This window comes from Chiloscyllium plagiosum, chromosome 15, assembly GCF_004010195.1.
Source record: "Chiloscyllium plagiosum isolate BGI_BamShark_2017 chromosome 15, ASM401019v2, whole genome shotgun sequence".
Classification (NCBI taxonomy): domain Eukaryota; kingdom Metazoa; phylum Chordata; class Chondrichthyes; order Orectolobiformes; family Hemiscylliidae; genus Chiloscyllium; species Chiloscyllium plagiosum.
Window position 1 is genome coordinate 4,396,310 of NC_057724.1, and position 21,533 is coordinate 4,417,842.

Here is a 21,533-nt window from a genome sequence, read left to right on the forward strand (position 1 = left end):
AGATACTGGATTTAGTGTTGTGCAATAAGTCAGACTTGATAAGGGAATTTAAAGTGAAGGAACCCTGAGGAGGCAGTGATCATAATATGATTGAATTTATTCTGCCATTTGAGAGGGAGAAGATAGAATCAAAGGTAACGACAGCCAAGTACAGAGGCATGAGGGAGGAGCTGTGTAGAATTGACTGGGAGAGGAGCCTAGCAGGAGAGACAGGCGAACAGGAAAGGCAGGAGTTTCAGGGATAATTCAGGAGACACAGCAGAGATTCATCCCGAGGAAAGAGGAGCATGGTACAGGGAGGATGAGGCAACCATGGCTGACTAAGGAAGTCAGGGATAGCATACAAGCAGAAGAGAAAACATATAACGTGGTGAAAGGCAGTGGAAAACCAGAGGATTGGGAAGCTTACAAGGACCAAAAGAAATAAGAAGGGAGAAGATTAACTATGAGGTTAAGCTATCCAGTAATATAAAGGAAGACTGTAAGAGTGTTTTTTTAGATACATAAAGAGCAAAAGAGAGGCAAAAGTGGACATTGGACTGCTGAAAAATGACATGGAGAGGTAGTAGTGGGGAACAAGGAAAAGGCTGAGGAACTGAATAATTACTTGGCGTCAGTCTTCACGGTGGAAGATATGAGTAATATCTCAAAAATTAAAGGGAATGACGGGCAGAGCCAAGTATGGTGGCCATCGCCAAGGAGAAGGTGCTAGAAAAACTGAGTGGTCTGAAGGTGGATAAATCGCCTGGACCAGATGGACTACACCCCAGAGTTCTATGGGAGACAGCTGAAGAGATCGTGGAGGTGTTAGTGGTGATCTTTCAGGAATCACTACAATTAGGAAAGGTCCCAGATGACTGGAAAATTGCTAATGTGACACCCTGTTTAAAAAGGGAGTAAGGCAAAAAATGGATAATTACAGACTGATTAGCCTAACCTCAGTCATGGGTAAGATCCTGGAATCCATCGTGAAGGATGAGATTTCTGAATACTTGGAAGTGCATGGTAAAATAGGGCAAAGTCAGCATGGATTCATCAAGGAGAGGGTCATGCCTGACAAATCTGGTCGAATTCTTTGAGAAAGTAATGAGCAGGTTAGACCAAGGAGAGTCAATGGATGTTATCCAGCTGGACTTCAAGAAGGCCTTTGACAAGGTGCCACACAGGAGGCTGCGGAGTGGGATAAGGGCCCAAGGTGTCAGAGGCAAGATACTAGCATGGATAGAAGCTTGGCTGTATGGCAGGAAACAGAGAATGGGAACAAAAGTCAGGATCTCAGGATCTCCCGCAAAGCTCAGTGTTGGGACCATGACTTTTCACTTTATACATGAACGAACTGAATGAAGGAAAAGAGGGCATTCTGGTTGTATTTGTAGATGATACAAAGATAGATAGAGGGACAGGTAGCTTTGAGGAGGTAGGGAGGCTGCAGAAGGATTCGAATAAAAGCAAATTACTGCGGATGCTGGAATCTGAAACCAACAGAGAAAATGCTGGAAAATCTCAGCAGGTCTAGCAGCATCTATAAGGAGAGAAAAGAGCTGACGTTTCGAGTCTAACTGACCCTTTGTCAAAGCTCCTTTTTCTTCGGGCTGTCTGGGGTTGGGAGACTATGAAGTTGGAAGCTGTTGGGGGGGCGGGGGGGTGGGGGGGAGGCATCCGGAGGAAATGAGGTCAGTCACGGTGTTGGAGATAATGGCTTGATGCTCAGTGGTGTGGTCATGCTCCAGGGGGAAGTAGGAGGAGGAATCTGAGAGTTGGCGCTCAGCCTCTGCAAGGTAGTGGTCAGTACGCCAGACGACAACAGCACCCCCTTTGTCAGTAGGTTTGATGACAAGTTGGGGTTGGACCTAAGGGAGCTAAGGGCAGAAAGTTCAGATGGAGATTTTTTTGGGTTTTTTTTGACAAAGGGTGAGTTAGATTTGAAATGTCAGCTCTTTTCTCTCCTTACGGATGCTGCCAGACCTGCGGAGATTTTCCAGAATTTTCTCTGTTGATTGTAGAAGGATTCGGACAGGTTAGGAGAGTGGGCAAAGAAGTGGCAGATGGAGTACAATGTGGGGAAGTGTGAGCTCATGCACTTTGATAATAAGAATAGAGGCATGGACCAATTTCTAAATGAGGAGAAAATTCAGAAGTCCGAAGTGCTGTGAGATATTGTATTCCAGGTTCCTTCACTAACACATTCACAAGCTCTTTATGTTTATTCATTCATAACTCCTTTACTAACAAGGAACACTGCATTCCTATTTCATTCATTCATAACTCACTACTATAACATGGTTTCATTCATTCATAAGACCGTGGTTGTGTAGTATATTTTACTCTCATAAGATAGACCAAATTATAACAACCATTTCTTAATCAATAAAGCCCCTTTCAAACCCATTACTGGATTTTGCACACCTTATCAGCTCTTGCTACAAGCAGTGTTTAGGCCTATTTACCTCTGAATAAGTGTAGTATATTCAGAACAACACTAACCCCACCATCATATCTCCATGAAAGATTATAATATTAATCGGCCCTGAGATACCAAAACATTTCCCCAATTAGGTCTTCCCTGTCCACACTGTCCAAACACTCGTGTTGTTTCCAATATGGAACAGGATCTTGCCATTCAGTTTCATTGTTTTTCAATTTGGTTCAATATTGAGGATAGATTTCTATGAATTGTGCATCCACACATTCCCATATAACCACATTCAGACTCTGAAGAAAGTCAAAAGTCACAAACACCAGGTTATAGTCAAACAGGAACCAAAACAGAAGCTGCTTGGGAAACCTCAGAAGTCTAGCAGCATCGGTGAAGACAAAACAGTTAACGTTTCGGGTCCAGTGACCTTTCCCTGAAGGAAGGCATTCCGATGAAGTGGCAGCATTCCAACTGCTTGTGATTTCAAATAAACCTGTTGGACTATAACCTGGTGTTGTGTGACTTCTGAATTTGTCCACCCCAGTCCAACACTGGCACCTCCACATCAAGACTCTGAAGAGAGGAAGAGTCTGGCCATCTGATGGAGGTCATTGGCTGTCTACCGCAATGGGAGCCAGGATTTGCAGATGCCCTCATGGTAGCTGACCTCCTTGGTGATCCATCATCCATTCTTGCTGGATTATTCCTGATTTGGAAGTGCCGGTGTTGGACTGGGATGTACAAAGTTAAAAGTTACACAACACCAATTTACCCAGGTTGTGGAGTATAAGATCGCTAGGTGCTCCACAACCACCTAATGAAGGAGTGGCACTCTGAAAGCTAGTGCTTCCAAATCAACCTGTTGGACAATAACCTTTTAGCCTGGAGGAGAGCTGCAGAAAGGGATCACCTCTGCTGCTGTTGGGGTCTTGTGTGTGCTGTGGTGATAGCAGCCTTCCTGTCTACTCTTCGGTCCAGCCCCACCACTGTTGCTAATATAAGCTTGCACAACAAATCAGGGCTGGCATGATGAATTCAGTACCTACCTCTCAATTTGGTAGCACCACCATCAGCACTTCTTGTTATACAGTATTTGGAAAGCATCACACAGGTCCCTCATACCGTCAGAAAGAGGTAATTGGAACGAGGTAGGTATAGAGTGACCAGTGAGTCATGGCATCATGGCACCTAGAGACTTACTGAGTGGGGGGGGTGGGGTGCTCAGCCACTCAGACTTTGTAAAGGAATGGGCACTCAGAACTTGGCCCTTGAATGGTGTCAACTTGGTGGGAATAGATGCACAGGGACAAAAATGGCAAGAGCACTGGAGTGGGCACCTGCCCAGTAGAAAGATTCCAGCTGACAGCAAGGGCAAATTGTCAGAGCTTGGGTTCAGTGGTGATAAGGAACATCACCCCCACCCCGGGACAAGAGGAGAGTATGGAACTGGAAGGAAAGCGAAGGCAGGTGCTGCTGCTGAGCATGAAGCTACCTGGAGGTGATTGAGGAGAAGTGCTGCAGTGACTCCCCAAGGAGTTCCTCACAGTGATCCATGCTGTTATTTCCAAAGATTATGTATCAAGCTTATTGCTGCTTGTGAATGACTGCACACCATTGTACTCTACTGGTTACTCAATGAATGTTGGCTTTACTCACCTCTGTTTTGTCTTGGCCTTATTCTCAACCAGCTAAGCTTCTTGTCTCAGTTTGCCACTTCCAAAGCCCCTCCAATAACAAACAGAGCACAGCTCTCCTAGCTGCCAGTCTCAATATCCACCATCTTCATATCTCACTTTCAGGCGTAGCTATAGTAGACTCTCAGAAGATCACCCCATGGCAGTTCACTGTGCAAAAGCTAACATTTTGAGAGAGGCAATATAGGATCGTAGAAAATAACAAAAATGATAGAAACTTGGAACAACTATTTTGTGTCTGCTTCCACTGAAGAAGACTTAGGAGGACTTCCCAAAGATACTTGAAAATTAAGAGTCAGTAGGGAGGGAATCTCTTAAAACAAACACAATTTGAACACAACAAGTTCAAAGTTTAATTTGGCAACTAGAAGATTACATTCTTTAAATGCAAAATATTGGATTAAGAAATAAAAACGTTAATTTGATCATGGGCTGTTAAAGCGCAGCAGGTCAGGCAGCATCCAGGGAACAGGAGAATCGACGTTTCGGGCATAAGCCCTTCTTCAGGAAGGGCTTATGCCCGAAACATCGATTCTCCTGTTCCCTGGATGCTGCCTGACCTGCTGCGCTTTTCCAGAAACACATTCCAGCCCTGATCTCCAGCATCTGCAGACCTCACTTTCTCCTCATGGGCTGTTAAACCAGCTGAGAAGACATGTCAGATGCAGCAAAATCTGTGCCACTGATGTCAAGGCAATCATCTTCAATACAGTTAAAAATAATTAGATGTTATTAATAGAATCTATTTTTGAAAAATCCTGGCCTGCATTAAATACCTTCATTTAATTTTATGATGATAGCATATGGGTAAAGACTTTGAAAGCATCATTTAGAATAGCAGAACCATTAACACCTTTAGGTCCTAATATAACAACCTTTACAGCCAAAATGCTTCAACAACATTGTTAATTAACTAGAAATATCACACATAATAGTACAAGCAGAACAATATCCTAATAATTATCTTCCAAATCAAGAAAATAGCAACTTCAAGTGCCCATTAACAATAAAATAATGTTAACAAACTTGTCCATTCCAAACGTTCCACCAGTAAGTTTAAATTTTCAGATCCATTTAAATTGAACAATGAATCATTAGACATGGAAATCACAATTCCTAATGCTTCAAACACATTCAGGACACCAGATCAAATTAGCATACCTCTAATTCATTGGAACATTGAATCATGCAAGAAGCAAATTATTTTGATGACTTCCAAAGAGCTTTTGGTCAATATTTCACTTCAAGAACAAATTGGACACTGTCAAGATTAAGTTGATGTTGAGGATCCAGTGTTGGATTGGGGTGACTAAAGTTAAAAATCACACAACATCAGGTTCTAGTCCAACAGGTTTATTTGGAAGCACTAACTTTCAGAGCACTGCCCCTTCATCAGGTGGTTGTGGAGCAGGATCATGAGACACAGAATTTATAGCAAAATATCACAGTGTCATGCAACTGGAACAATATATTGAACAAATCTAAATTAGGTTTGTTTAATATATCATTTCGGCTGCGTGACACTGATCTTTTGCTATAAATTTTGTGTCCAATGATCCTGCTCTACAGCTACCTATTGAAGGAGCAGTGCTCTGAAAGCTAGTGCTTCCAAATAATCCTGTTGGACTAGAACCTGATGTTGTGTGATTTTTAAGATTAAACTTCAATAGCAGATATCAACTCCCAGGAGAGCTTTTGTCGAGAGTTTCATGAATAGGCTGTATGCAGTAGATGGACAAAGTAGCTATGAAACCTAAAACAAGAGCTAATTTCTGACAGAATTATTATTGGTCTCTCATAGAAATCAGCTACTGCTTCAACCAAAGAGAATCTAACTCTTGAATGAGCAGTCAACAAAGCAGTAGACACAGATCCTAGAAAATTATTCACAAAGCATTATACAGTAAAAGTTCAATTTAATGCAAAACATTCAACAGGGAACGTTCGCTGTTGCACAATAACCATCTGACCAGAGTAAAAACACCTCTCAGCTGAACAATAACACATTTGCAAACAACAATATAAAATATGAAACAATCTGATAGTGTCACTCATGTGAAAAGAAAACTGTCCAGCCTTCCAGTAGGAATGTACTCAATGCAGCAAAACTCACAATTTCTTACAGATGTGGTAGAGTCTCAAAAACATACTAGCAACAAATCAATTCATTCTGAATTTAACACTGACGTTCGTGTCTTGAACAGAACCTTGAAGACCACCCTAATGCTGCAAGGAAACAAACATATTCATATGAAGAACAACAACCCATGGGTGACCTACGTCAAGCAAACATATCCAATACAAAAGCAACTGGTCAAATATAACCACCCTGCAATTCTTCTGCAATTATATCATTACAAGCTTCAATTGAATTGTTGATTTCATGGAAGCCAGCAGAGAAAATGAAAGATCAACAACTTTATCTCAAGTGTTTCTACACTCAGCCATGACTTTCCTGAACCTGGACACTATCCAGGGGTTGTGTACATAATGTACAGGGACAATGTAGATTCTACACAGGGACTCAATGGATATATCCCAGGGACTGTGTACTTACTGCCCCAGGAACTGCATAGATACTGTCCCTGGAACTGTATAGATTTTACACAGGATGGCATGGACATAGCTCAGGCACTGTGTAGATACTGCCACAAGATCTGCATAGATACAGCTCCAAGATACTGCCAAGACACTGCATAGTCATACCCCAGGGATTGGGTGGACACTGTCCCAGGGACTGCATGGACACAGCTCCGCGGTCTACATAGATATTGCCTCAGGAACCATGTGGACACTGGTCCAGAGATTCCCCTGGTTGCAGTGGAGTGCAGTAGAATGGTGATAAATTAGTAAATTAGGTAAATCAATCTGTGTTTAAAAATTAAAACGGATATTGTTCTTTCTCAGGAGTGGGCAGGAGTTTCACACAGACTGGGGCTTCTGCAGAATCAGGTTTGTTTTCATATCTTTCCCCTTTGTGTTCTTCCAAGCATGGATCCCAACCTGGAGCTGAAGTACAAGCACCAGTAATTTTCTGTGAAAGGAAAAATTGAAATGTTTCATTATTTCTACCTGACCTTTATGCAGAATTAACATCAAACTAGCAAAAGAAATCCTGATCCAAATGAGATTGTTCTGTAGTTTGTTTAACATTTGCAACTCACATTAAACCAAGAGTAGCCAGCAGGTTTATCCTAGAGATTATACTCCTGTATCAAAACTCTAATTTCTCAGACAGTGAGATGCACTGAAGGAATAGGTATTAGACTAAAATAATTCCTCGTACAAATACTTTAGTGCAGGCACTGGCACATCAACTTAAGCATTGTTATTGAGCCATTAATTTATTCTCATGATGAAAAAACATAAACGGCATGCTGTCAATGGAAGACCTGTCATAAAACAATTTTAATTTTTTTGACATGTTCCCAAATCACTCATTCTGAACACTGTAGATACCATGGAACTAATTACAGCATGAGCTGGGGCAAGGGAAATGCCCACCACAACCTTATCAGTTGAGTTTCATGTTGAGGTGATATTTATTCAGGGCCCTCGGTTTCTGTCCCATGTCTTCATGGGATGAACAGACTGATTCTCAACCTGTAGATCTTTGGGGAGGTGGAGCAAGGTGTCCAACAAGGAACTGGAGTTTAACATTTGAAATCCTAGAATCCCTACAATACAGAAGCTGGCTATTTAGTCCATCAAGGCCACATCAAGTTTCTGAAGACCATCTCACCCAGAACCACCCCCACAACTCTGAATTTCTCATGGCTAACTTTTGTAACCTGTACATCCCTAGACACTGTGGGCAATTTTCCATGGTCAATTCACCTAGCCTGCATAGCTTTGGACTGAGAGAGGAAACCGGAGCATCCCCACACAGACACGGAGAATATGCAAACTCCACACAGAAGTCACCTGAGGCTGGATTTGAACCCAGGTCCCCATTGCTGCAAGGCAGCAGCGCTAACCACAGGGCCACCGTGCTGCCCAACTTACTTCCTTTTCTTTCCTTTCCTTATGTGCTACCGCCCTGTCTCACCTTTAAAGATATTTAGATTGAAAATATGATGCAGCTTGATAGGCTATTTGCTGCCATTTTGAATGATTGCGAATAAGATCCTCCAACCCATTTATGTCAATGTTGCTGTGCATCAGGAACGGTTTCTGAGTGTTTCTGTCATTTTTTCTTTGCCTTCCCCCAGAACACTGGCAACTTGAAAGCTGGGAAAACAGGACTTGGTGGGGGAAGTGATTTTCATTTCTCTGGACACATGATGTACAGTCACAGTCTCACTGGACTGGTGGAGTTCGGAGACCACAACAGCTCTGTGTATTAGGAGTGGTGTTAACTTGTGAAGGTTTCTGTTATTATGAACCAGTTGCTATAGTTTGTAGATTCTAGCATCTGCAGATTTTATTTTTGTCTCTAACATGGTTTGGAGATGGCTGAGTTGGTGTAGTTGACCCAGCGTTGGATCTTCTTATCAAAAATATTCTTCTCAATAACCTCTTAGCATATTCCAGACTCTCTCCTTTAACACAAGCACTGTTTTAGCAGGATTCAAGTTCAGACCGAGTCATCTACGTTCAGAATTGAAGAGATTGAGGGTGACTTGCAAATCTGGTACAGAGTGAGTACTTGAGTCATTGGCATGCTGTTGATCATGTTTGCCGATGGTAATCAGTTCAGATTGGCATGGAGGCAACTGAGATTAAAGACATTTCCATTTAGTTCACTACAATGCCATTTTGTATACACGCCAAAGGGCAATGGATCTTTGATGAGATACCCAACTGTGGTGTAAAATGAATGTGGTGAAACGGTTAAAAATTATGTCCCAATACATGTGTGAATCTAACCGGAATGGAGGTGTTGCTTAGTCCCGTGTGAATCTTATTACACACCTCCCCGTGTGAATCTTCTTATCTGTATGTAACCAGAATGGAATGTGTTTTTTAGCCTTGCTCTGCTGTTCACATGAATGTTTATATCTGGAAAAGAGTATATCAGCTGGAAAAGTCTCCAGTTCGGTGAGTCTGCTCCGGGGTTACGTTTAACCGCCGAGCGTGGGTTGTTGGCAACCGCTCTACGAGAACTGACGGCTCCCAGTTCCGGTAACATGTAGAGTGAGTATAAGCCAGACCCGTTGTGGCGACGCTGCGGGGAATAAAATGCCCATATTCTAGCAGACTCGCCTCTTGGTCGTTTGTTCTGTGTCAGACTACTCTCCTACGAACCTGACCTTGAGAATTTTTTAAAACACCAACCCATATAGTGTGGGAGAATCACACAACCTTGCTTGTCACTCGTCTCGATTTAGAATCATAGAATCCAAACAGTGTGGAAAAAGGCCATTCGTCTCATCAAATCTACACTAACCCTTCGAAGAGCATCTCTCCCAGACCTAGCCCTCCCAATTTATCCCCATAACCGCACATTTCTCTTGGCTAATCCACCTAGCCTGCCCATCACTGGACAACATGGACAATTTAGCATGGCCAATTCACCTAACTTGTACATTTTTGGACTGCAGGAGGAAAACAGAGAAACCCTAGGCAGCCAAAAGCTGCAATTCAACCCAGGTCCATGAGGTTGTGGGCAACAATGCTAACCACTGCGCCACCCTTCCACTCTTGGCCTTCTTTGAAGGGCTCTGTTTCAGACCTCTCAATGAAGAGATTGGAAAGTGCAGTGCAAGGTCAATCATTGAACAGCTTCTTAACGAAACTATTAAATATCTAGAGACTAATGACATCAAGTCGTATGGAAATACTGTGGTAGTCCTGTGGTGAATGATCAGCCATGGTCTTATTGAGTGGTGAATCAGCCATCATAGGTAGAATAGCCTATGCTTGTTCTAATGCTCCTATGTGATTTGTGGGCTTCTCACTATGAGGCAGTTGCAGGATTGTGACAAAATTCCTTGGATTTCCAAAACCTTTAGAGTGCAATCCAGAGTGCCTTGTGATTTACTGAATCAAATGCTTTGGTCAGATCAATGAATGCAAGGGAGTGCCCCTAGTGTGGCTCTTGACATTTCCCTGCCAACAAGGACCTGGTTCATCAAGAAGGCCTCAAGCCATGCCATTTCTCTGACATGATTTTCTCAGATACAGGAAGAAAATGAATTGAGTGAACGCATGTCAGCGTTTTCCTGGCTATGGATGGAAGGGAAAACCCTCAATAGGTTCCATGGCATCTTTTATCTTCCTTCTTGAAAATAGTGACAATTCTTGCATTCCTGAGTTGACAGGGCAGTAAGGAGAGATGGGATGGGGCATGTGGAGGGAGGAGAAAAGGAGTTCTGCTTCTTTGCAGGATGAGTACATCAGGTCTTGACATAAGCAACTTTGAAGACTTCAACTGCAATCCCATAAAAGGCCACAGGTTTTGTCATTTGTCATTCATTTAACAGATGGCAGCTCTCCCATTGACAGCAGTTTGCTTACAGATTTGATTGCAGGGCAGTGGAGAGAGAGGCAAAAGATGACCATTTGCTCCTATGGATTCAAAGTTGAGGAGTTGTTAGAAATATTCCTTCCAGCATTAACAGATAATATCTTCATCCTGAGGAAGAACACATGAATGAAGGGTTTTTCTCCACTTGGCATAGGTCTATAAATGGTCCATGCCATGAAGGTCAGCATCAGTTAGATTTCTCAGAGTTTCTGTTCACACCACATTTCCTTTATCTTCCAGATGCGTCTTTGGGTATCAGCCTTGGGTTGTTGGAATGAGGTTTCCTTGACTTGTGACTATGGATTTTTCCATCAAGCAGTGAGGGCTGTTCGGTTCAATTCCAGGAGAACATGCATTTCAGCTTCCGTTGCACCAGTGCTGGTGACAATGATGTTCGCTCCCACTGTTCTTGACATGGAAATTTATTTGATCCCACTGTTCTGAAATTGAATTGGATATGCAGAAATTTCACTGATTGACTGTGGACTGCTTTTTGTGCACCAATTTTAGTTGGGCTGCTTTGGGCAGGAATTATAAAACTTTTGATTTTGGCAACAGGATTATGTTTGTGCTGGATGGATGCTCACCACCAACAAAACAAGTCGATAATTCATGCAGCAAACATCCGCTCTGAGTGATACTGTCATCACATGCAGCTTTGACTCAGACAGTAGAGTAACCCAGGAGGTGGCACCGCTCAGACTCAGGTTGCCTCCATGTGGTTTTTTTTATTTGTCCCCCTGCTAGACGACAGTGTTTGTTAAATGGGGGTGGGGGATTGTCACAGTGGCCACACTTTGTCAGCAGGACACCCCTTGAACTGGATTCTCTGACACCAGTTTCCAAGATTTTGGAGTGTCTTCAGGATGGCAGTGAGGGCTTCATTATGTTCAGGATAGGAACTTACCATTGACCTCCTCATTAAAGATTATAAGCACTGATGATGATAACATATTGGCTATGGCTGAACTGGTGTCACAAGCCTCTCGTTTATACAACTGAGACGTTCTGACAGTGCTTTGAGGATGCACCCCTGGGTGTTTGACACAAGTCTGTGGACGTGAAGCTTGCTGTCAGTCTTTTATGTCCAGTTGCAGGTGTTCCTCTTGCATGTACTTTCAGTCGTCCTTCGCCAGGACATTTTATATTTTATATCAGTAGAATTCTTGATGGTTCCTGTGATATGACTACAGATCCTCTTTCTGGCTGGTCTTGTTTCAGACTTTGCATGAATGTTCTCACAACTCAAGTCGAAAAATGTATGGGTTTCTTTCTTTGACCACCGAAATGCTGATCCTGCAGATACATGGTTTCCCCATCCAGGAAAAAATTGGAGCTAATTTTAGGGTAGCTTTCCCCCCCCCCGCCAAATACGGGATGGGAAAGGGGCAGATCAGTCATAGCCCAAAGAAACTTCTGATCTAACACAGGTATCCAACAATCTCATGCATCTGGAGAAATAAACAGCAAATGACTATGAATACTCAAAATCTGAAATAAAAGCAGAAAACGCTGGAGAAACCCCAGCATCTGCAGAGAGAGAAAAACACTTAACATTTTGAGTCCAAAGACTCTTCAGTTGAATCGGAAATGTTAAATCTGTTTCTCTCCCCAGCACATTCTGATGTTATTTCATGCTTCTAGAGCCTTTGTGCAGACTCTCAATCACAGGTTCTCAGGCCCAGCCCCATTGCAGTTCTCCATCACCTGAGGATTTGACAAATGGACTCTGGAAGGAGCCAGTGTGTGACTTCGTTCAATGTGGAGAACTTAGGGCTCCCCCTCAATGACTGGGACCACCTTGCCGATGCAGCCTCAATCGCGCTCTGCAACTGGTGATTTCATGGACGTCTTTTGCCTGGTCTGCTGTGGAGTACGTTATGTTGCCTTTTCCTCAGGAGAAGGAGGTTGCATTACTAAACATTTCTCATGAAGTAGAAAGATCTGAGATGTTGAACAAGAGTTCTCTCAATACATTTTTTTTTAATGTTGAGGCATGAAAGGGAACTTCAGAATGGATGGCTGAAATCTTCATCAAAGAGTTTTTAAGGAGCTTCTTTAATGGAGAGAGATGTTCAATTGGATAATTCCAGACCTTAGGGCTCAGGCAGTTGAAACACAGCAGCTAACAGTGGAGAGATTATTATCAGCCAGATACAGAACTGGAGCAGCACAGAGATGTTGGAGGCTCGTATGACAAGAGGAGCCATAGTCAGGAACAAGACCATGGAGAGATTTGAAACCAGGATATGAATTTGTAATTGAAGCATTGCCAGGCCAGAAGCCAGTGTAGGTGAAAGTGAGGACTGCAGATGCTGGAGATTAGAGTCGAGAGAGCCAGTGTAGGCCAGTGAGCCTATACTCACCGGAGTGATGAATGAACACTGCTTAGTGCCAGTGTGAAATTTTGGATGAGCTCTTCTTGACCAAGGCTGGCAGATAGAGGCCAGGCAGGGAGCAGTGGGATAATCAAAGCTAGAGGTGGCTCTTTGTCAGTTTCCATCCTGGCAACTGTCTGAGACTGAACCAGTTGTTTGTAATCGTGAATCATATTTCATCAGGTGATGAATTTCCAATCACATACACATGTTGTTGGCAAGATCTCCACCGATATCGCTCTGTAACTTTACCCAAGTGGCTCTGTTTCATTGCTGAAAGCTTCATCCATTGCTTTTCTTGCATCTAAACTAGATGTCTCTGATCGATTGCTGGCTAATCCCCCAAATCCTGCTTTTGGTAAACTTGACATTATCCATTCTGCTGGTAGTGTTCTTACTCATGGCAAGTCAAGTTCAGATAATTATCTGTATGCTTGCTAACCATTGTTGGCTCTGGGTTAAGGAGCATTCTCAATTTCAGAATTCTAAATTCCCCTTGGCTTTAAATTCATCTGTGGTTTTGTCCCTCCCTGTCTCTGAGATCTTCCCCAGTCTCACAAATCTCCAAGATTCCTTTAAGTTTGCGTTTTGAACATCCCTGATTCTAACTGCTTTGCCATTGGTGTTCCTTCCTTTAACTACTGAGGTCCTGGGCACTAGATTTTCCTCTTTTCTCTCTCTCTACCATTTCTTTGATAAAATGCTTCTTAAAACCAACTTGTTTTAATAAATTGCCTTATATCTCCTTCGGTAGCTCAGTGTCAGATTCGACAGTATAACCTTCCTGTGAAACGATATATTACTATGTCAAAGATGTAATGCAGTTACAAGTTGTTGTTATTGTTGTAATTGTTGTACAATGAGAAATTGGGAGAACTTCCTTGATGTCTTATTCCCTTACCTTTGAAGCATTGTCTTACCTGCCACAAGGTGGAGCCCTCAGCTTTGACAACTTTCACAATGGCCACAATGGGAATCCACATAATACAGAAGATAACCATACACCAGCCCAGTGCTATTGCCCAGACAGGATATTCAACAGGTCCGTAGGTTGGGAGGGCAAATATTGCCAAGGACCAGAACAAGATTGCCTGTAATGAAATTGTTGCATAAATCAGATCAGAAATATATTTATCTAAGAGAATATGCAGCCTACTGCAGAAATATTATTTTTAGTTTAAATCTCTAAAATGTGTAACATCTGCTCACTGCCAGCAAACATGGAGTGATAATAATCCAACACGCTCTCCACCACAGCCAGAAGAGCCAGTTCTTTTTCCCAATCATCAACTCAATGTCCTTAATGAATCTGTTTATCCCTGTAAACAACAAGACAGCAGAGAGACACAATCATTGGCTTTGTCCTGATTTCAGGGCAACTTATTTACTGTACACATTCATCTTGTACCGAGCTTAACTCATGAAAAGGTTAAAGCAGAGAAGGGGTCACACAGGAATTCAAGCAAGAAGTGTAAATTATTTCCTGTCACTAATTTGATAGTTGGGCAGGATTATTATGAATGCGCCATTGGAGTTCTTGCCCTGTTGCCCCAGCACCTTGGTAAACTGGGAACTGTCTAGATCGAGTGGCAACTTGCTAAACTGAGCATGAAGGAAATTGAACATCATCTCCAAAAACAATTAGTGGGAAAACAGGACACTGACATTTTCCCTAACGACAGGCATCAATAGTGCCACTGGGAAAGGATATAAAAAGGAAGGTGCTGGCCTAGTGGTATTATCACACAACTGTTAATCCAGAGATCTACATCAATTCCTGGGAACCTGGTTTCAAAACTTGCAATGTTAAATGGTGGATTTTGAATGGAATTAAAATCTGCATGTAAGAGTCTAATGATGGCCATGCAAGTATTTAGGGAACACACTGCTGCCCTTACCCTGTGTATCTCCAGGAATGTGATGGACTCTTAAGCGCTCTCTGGGCAATTAAGGATGGAAAATAAAAATAATGCTCACATTACCTTAACTGAACAAAAAGAAGCATTTTGCTGTTTTACTCCAGCATCTGGGAACAATATTTTGGATAACAAAAGGAGATAAAAACTCCCATCACCATCAGGGAAGAAAGATTAACTTTTTCCTATCATTCAACCCCAATTCTCATGTATTTTTCTGAAGAAACAGGAAGATCCACACAAGTAGCATTTAATGTAACACTTTCATTCACTTAGTTTTTCTTTCTATTGCACTCACCATAGATCCAACTCAGACCAATCACTTCCAGCAGAGCTGTTATAATGGTAGTCAATCCAGTACAGAAATGATCTATTAAATTTAACCAGTAAATCCCAGCCTAAATGTAAATGGAAAATTAGAAAGTTTGACATGGAAACAATCGAACATTCATGATAAGAGATTAATAGGGAATGAGAAATGTAGATTTATGTAAATACCATCCACACAATTCTAACTAGTTTGCTCAGTCTTTTTCTTTTCCCTAATTTCTAAAATTATTTTGTTTCAAGAACTGATCATCCTTTTTGAAGCAAGAAGACTAATAACATAAGTAACAATCCAGAGTTCATCTTACTTGGGGCAAATATGTCTCTTGATTTAGGTTATTTCTCCTTACTATTCATAGAATTCCTACAGCACAGATGGAGGCCATTCAGTCCATCAAGTCCACACCGCCCTTCCAAAGTGCATCTCACCCAGACCCAGGCTCATACCCTATCCCCAAAATCTGTCATTTCCCATGGCTAGTCCACTCAGCCTGCACATTCCTGGACACTATGAGCAATTTAGCATGACTAGTCTACTTAACCTGTACATCTTTGGGCTGTGGGAGGAAACCAGAGCACCTGGAGAGAACACAGGCAGACATGGGAAAAATATGCTAATTCAACACAGTCACCTGAGGCTGGAATTGAACTCAAGTCCCAAATACTGTGAGAAAAGAATGTTAACCACTAGCCACCATGTCATGCCAGAGCTTGTGTTGTTTTCACTGCCCTGGGACATTGAATTAGCTGTATTGGTAATGTATCTGTAAATTGATCTAGATCTCTCTCCCTTATTGATACCTCAACCCATTTATCACTTGCTCAACATCAATCTTTCCATCCACTGAATCTTGTCATATTGGACCAGATTTTCCAAGGAGTGGCAATCACTGTCAAATTGCCACTCCACTCCTCATTTTGTTTTATGTTAAAGAAAAGCTTTTCTAATCATGGCTCCTTCAGAAATGCTATCTAACAGGCTCCATATAGTGCAGCATAGAGTTTAAACCATACCACCTTTTCCCAGCACTCAGTTGTCATATTCTTATGGTTTAAATATCAGTACATCAATGGTGGAGAGAGTGTATATCTGTGGATATGGTGCAAATCAAGTGGGCTGCTTTATTCTGATGGGTGTCAAGCTTCTTGAGTTAGGGTATGAAATATGTTGGAGGCAGGATCAACTGAGACTCTCAAGGGAGTATTGGATGATTATTTGGATAACAAATAGTGTGGAAGAGCAAGGGGATAAAACAGGAAACAGGCAGCAGACAATGACACTTATTTGAAAAGCTGGTGCAGACACAATGAGATGAATGGACTCCTCTGTGCCACAAAACTTCTGTAATTCTGTTCAGAAATCACAGCTTAATTACGAATATAGGAGGTCCAACTTGATTCAGATTGTTTCTTCAGCGATTCCAAAGTTCAATACAGAAAACAGTTCCAAGTAGGAGTTGCGAAGAATTTCCTAAAACCATCTCTAAAACTTTATTTTGTTGTTGGAAATTGTGCCCTCTATATCCATTTTTTAACTATTTCTACAATCTTTAGCAAATTTGCGTTCCTCTATAAGATCAATCTGAGATATTTGACTTCCAAATTGAAAGATTCAGTGTTGATAATCTTTCCTCAATCCTAAACCCTGACTCCTGTTGCCCTTTTCTTAGAATCCTTACAGTGTAGAAACAGGTGATATAGCCCATCAAGTCCACACTGAATCTCTAACGAGCATTCCCAGCCAGACCCACCCGCTTCCCTATCCCTGTAACCCTGCATTTCCCATGATTAATCCAACTAACCTGCACATCTTTGAACTGTGGGAGGAAACCCACACAAACACAGGGAGAATGTGTAAACTCCACACAGTTGCTCGAGGCTGGAATTGAACCCACATTCCTGGCATTGTGAAGCAGCAGTGTTAATCATTGAGCCACCATTCCTCCAGGGTTTGAATGCCTCTCTCTCTCTCTCTTAGTTGGAAGGAATGGATGGAGTTATGATGGGGTCTACCCAGAGCACTACACACTCTGATGGTCACCCTGTCTGATTTATATTCTCCTGTTGCAGCAATACAATTGAATAAACCTTTTGAATTTGTTGCTGATGATCTCAAGAAGCTCAACACTATCAAAGACACACCATCCAGCACTTTAAACATTCATTAGCCATGTCACAACTTGCCTAGGTTCCTTCAACTGTAATTACCTTAACTCACATTACGGTGAAGAAAAGAAGGGCCAAGCAAATGAGAACATGACCACTTGTAAGTTCCCTTCAAACTTGCACATCACTCTGACTTAGTCATTTATCATGGTGCCCTCACTATCACTGAGTCTAAAACTGGTAACTCCATTACAGTACTATGGGTGTACATATAGAGATTGAATGCAGTGATTGGTAAGGTGCTCACCACCAACATTTCAAAGGCAATTAGAAATGGACAGTGCATGATGGCCTGAGCACTGTTGACCAGATCCAATGAATGATTAAGGCTTCAATCTACACTGGTTGGGTTTCAGGTAACTACCATCTCTAAGTCTAATTCTGTGTCTTTCTCTGTTGTTTCAACATTATTCATGACGTGTGTGTTGGTCCTGATGTTTCTTTGATTGTCAATATTGTGCAATGATGATGTGGGGAGTGACTAAACCTTCACCAGAGCCTAGAAAATTACATTTGTTGTCGCTTTTTGAATCAGAATTACATGGGGTATATTTCACAGGAGCAGAATATAGTTTGAAACTTTATCTTTCTGTGCAATCAAGGCCATGGTGATGACCTTCTGTCTCAATGTCACACATATTGAATCTTAAGATGAGCAGAAAGTCTGCTAATTGTGGATGGTGTCAGTCATAAACATCAGTGCTTATTGCCAATGATTGTCACTGCTACATAATTCTCATTAGTCTCGCTCAATATCATCTGGCACTGAAGATCTAGAAGGTTTAAATCACATTTTGACGTCTTGCATTTTCATATAATTTATGAAGAAGTCATAAATTTAATTTGGAATGGATTTATTTCTCTTGCTTTCTTTAGTGAACATTCAGAGGGGAGGAGGGTATAAACAGCAACCTCCTTGCCAGTCAGTCTAACCTGGGTAGTTGGGAAACTTTTGGAAGTAATTCCATGGGTCCGAATGAATCTGCATTTGGCGAGGCAGGGATTAATTAAGAACGATCAGGGTTTGTTAAACGGAGCAGGTGAAAGTGGGGTACTGCAGATGCTGGAGATCAGAGTCGAGATTACAGTGGTGCTGCAAAAGCACAGCAAGTCAGGCAGCATCCTGGAGCAGGAAAATCGACATTTCGGACAAAAGCCCTTCATCAGGAATTCCTGCTCCTCGAACGCTGCCTGACTGGCTGTGCTTTTCCAGCATCACTCTAATCTCGACTTTGTTAAAGGGAGGTCATGTCTGACTAACTTCATTGATTTTTTGAAGAGATGACTAGGTGTGTAGATGAGGGCAATGCTTTTGATGTCATCTACTGGGACTTCAAAAAGTGGGGCTTTTGATGAGGTCCCACATGGGAGACTGTTAGAAAAGATAATAGGGATGGGATCCAAGGAAATTTGGCAAATTGGATCCACAATTGGCTGAGTGGCAGGAAGCTGAGGGTGATGGTTGAGGGGTATTTTCCAATTGAAAGTCTGTGTCTTTTGGGGTCCCACAGGAGTAAGTGCTGAAGCACTTGCTGTTTGTGGTTTCTATAAATGATTGAGGCTTAAATATAGGTGAGTTGATTGGTTAGTTTGCAGATGATATAAAAATTGGCAGGGTGACCAAAAGTGAGGAGGATAGCCTTAGATTATAGGAGGAAAGAGACCAGCTGGTCAGATGGACCGATCAATGACAAATGGAATTCAGTTTGGATGAATGTGAGATGATGCTCTTGGGCAGGACAAAAAAGGCAAGCTTTACATAATGAATGGTAGGACACTGGGAGGTGCTGAGGATTAGAGGGACCTTGGTGTGCCTGTACTCTGGGTCTCCGAAGGTATCAGGACAGGTGGAAAAGTGGTTAAGATGGCATATGATATACCTGTCTTTATTAGCCAAGGCAAAGATTTTAAGAGCAGGGATATTATGCTGGAAATATAAAATGTTGGTCAGACCACAGATAAGCATATTGTGTACAGTTCTGAAATCCACTTTGGAGGGATATGATTGTACTGGAGAGGAGATTTACCAGCATGCTACTTGGGCTGGAGGGTTCAGTTATGAAGAGAAATTGGGCAGACTGGAATTACTTTTATTAGAGCAGAGGAAATTGAGAGGGGACATGATTGAGATGTATGAAATTATGAGCGGCATTCTTAGGATAGACAGAAAAAACACATTTCCCCTTGATGGAGGGATCAATGACCAGGATTGAAGTTAAAGGGTAAAAGATTTAGAGGAGGTGTTTTAAAGAGATGACCTGTCTAGAGTTACAAAGTCCAGTCTCCTCAATCTCTCCTGAAGGGAGTGTTCTGCCATTCTAGGATTCAATTTGATGATGTCTGCTGCTCTCCCTCTATGGCAAGTATATCCTTCCTTAGATAACCGTATCAAAACCGTAAGCAGGATCTAGGCAAGCTATCATTAGTGCTCTATATAAATGCATCATCCTGACAACACACATTCCAATCTATTTTTGGAAACTGCTGACAAAGATTCATTTTGTCAAAGATTTTTTGCCTTGCACTCACCAGAACAATTCACAGGAAATTCCAAAGAAACAATGATTTATATTGTATGTGAGGGGAGTGGTGATGAGTTTGCAAATAGAATCTAATTGGTAGATGATTCATCATGGAGAATACACCAGTTAGATGATAATTGACAGTTAAGTGCCAAACTTATCATTGATGTTCAAACTGAGAATGAGTCATTTGTTCCTCCTCTGTGTGCCTTCCATTAGCAATCTTGAATCCATATCCATGTATTTCCTGCGAGCTCACATTTTAATTTTGTTTACTAATCTTCCTTGTGGCATCTTATCAATGGTTTTCTTCAAATAGTCTCATCCAGTCCCTGATGTCTCTGAATGCACTGGCTTTGGAAATGTATTTTCTCATGTTAAATTATTAATATCCCCACAATTTTTATATTCCCTTCCCATTTTAACTTCCGAATGCTGGAACAGTCTCCAGGATTAGCAATGCAGCACACCCTTAATGATACATTGGATTGACCACTAGATTTTGTTGCCAAAACCTTGCACTACCAATCGGAGGTGAGTACTTCCAACTGAACTAAACTGACACTTAGTTAGAAATATACGCAGTTGTCAATACATTATTTCACTTTTATTGTGATCTAAGACTAAATATGGAGAAATTGTGAAATGAAAACATACCTGTGTTACACATAGAAGGCCGCAGATAAAAAATAACGAACAAACAGAAATTGTCAGAGAAAAGCGCCTTGATCGTAGAACCTTCGGGAACAGGTCCAGCAGGGCTGTTATAACTGATTCTGATGAAAACAATCATTAAATGAGATTAATAATTCATCGATAATTTACACAGTCCCGAAGAAACCTAGCACTGCCGATGCTGACGGATTGATGAGGGTAAGGATTCTGTCATGTTGGTTCCCCTCTATGTACTGATGCTGCGCCAGCATAACTGCTATGTCTTTCAAAGAATCGCCCAGCCTGGCTCTTCTGCAACTACACTGATTCCAGACCCCATCCAATTCTCAGTACTTGCTCCAAATGGTGCACAGTGTGGGGAAGAACAGTTACATGATAGGTCAATAACAAGTGGTTTCTCTGTCCATGTTTGACATGGGGATCTGAGATTTGAGTCCAGAGTCAATGTTGAAGAATTCCAGGCCTGTGAGTGCACCGCTAGTGTCATCCTTTCAGAGTGGGAGGTGGATGACTCTATGACATTAGCTGTAAGCTATAAGTCAGTGACAGGATGATAGCGGACTGTTACTCCACTGGTCTGTACAACTTTATGGGCAGGCAGAGCAGTGTGCACCTTTGTCATTTCTGGTGCCTAGGTGCTTCCCAGCTTTATAGTCCCCTCAGGTTTATACTTCTTATCGCAATAGTTAGTTACAGATAAGGGGCTGCTTAGACCATTTCGAAGTGGAGGCTAGGGTCAACCACATGGCTGTAGGCCTGGAGTTTCATTATTGCCTCACCCACACGATGACATATTCTTTTCCCTAAAGAACCCTAGTAATACAGAGTGGGATTTTACCACCAAGCTGCTAGTTTCATGCTCAACATTGCTCACACCGTTTCCTCATTCCAGATGTATTTAATTAACTGAATTAAATTTATCAGTTGCTTGAACTCATCTCCAAATCATTTCTCTAGGGTTCTGGATTAA

The 21,533-nt window shown here is 41.9% G+C and overlaps 1 protein-coding gene across 1 annotated transcript in view; it reads right to left on the bottom strand.

Moving 5' to 3' along the window:
- Positions 1 to 6,991: 6,991 nt before the first annotated feature.
- Positions 6,992 to 21,533, bottom strand: part of LOC122557533 (sodium- and chloride-dependent neutral and basic amino acid transporter B(0+)-like) — a 43,669-nt gene continuing 29,127 nt past the window's right edge. Inside the window, exons 10-14 of the mRNA XM_043705280.1 lie at positions 20,546 to 20,664; positions 15,172 to 15,271; positions 14,167 to 14,276; positions 13,878 to 14,048; positions 6,992 to 7,144 (exon numbers count right to left, since the gene is read on the bottom strand). Of these exons, the coding sequence (XP_043561215.1) occupies positions 6,992 to 7,144; positions 13,878 to 14,048; positions 14,167 to 14,276; positions 15,172 to 15,271; positions 20,546 to 20,664 (653 nt within the window). The remainder of the gene's footprint in view (positions 7,145 to 13,877; positions 14,049 to 14,166; positions 14,277 to 15,171; positions 15,272 to 20,545; positions 20,665 to 21,533) is intronic.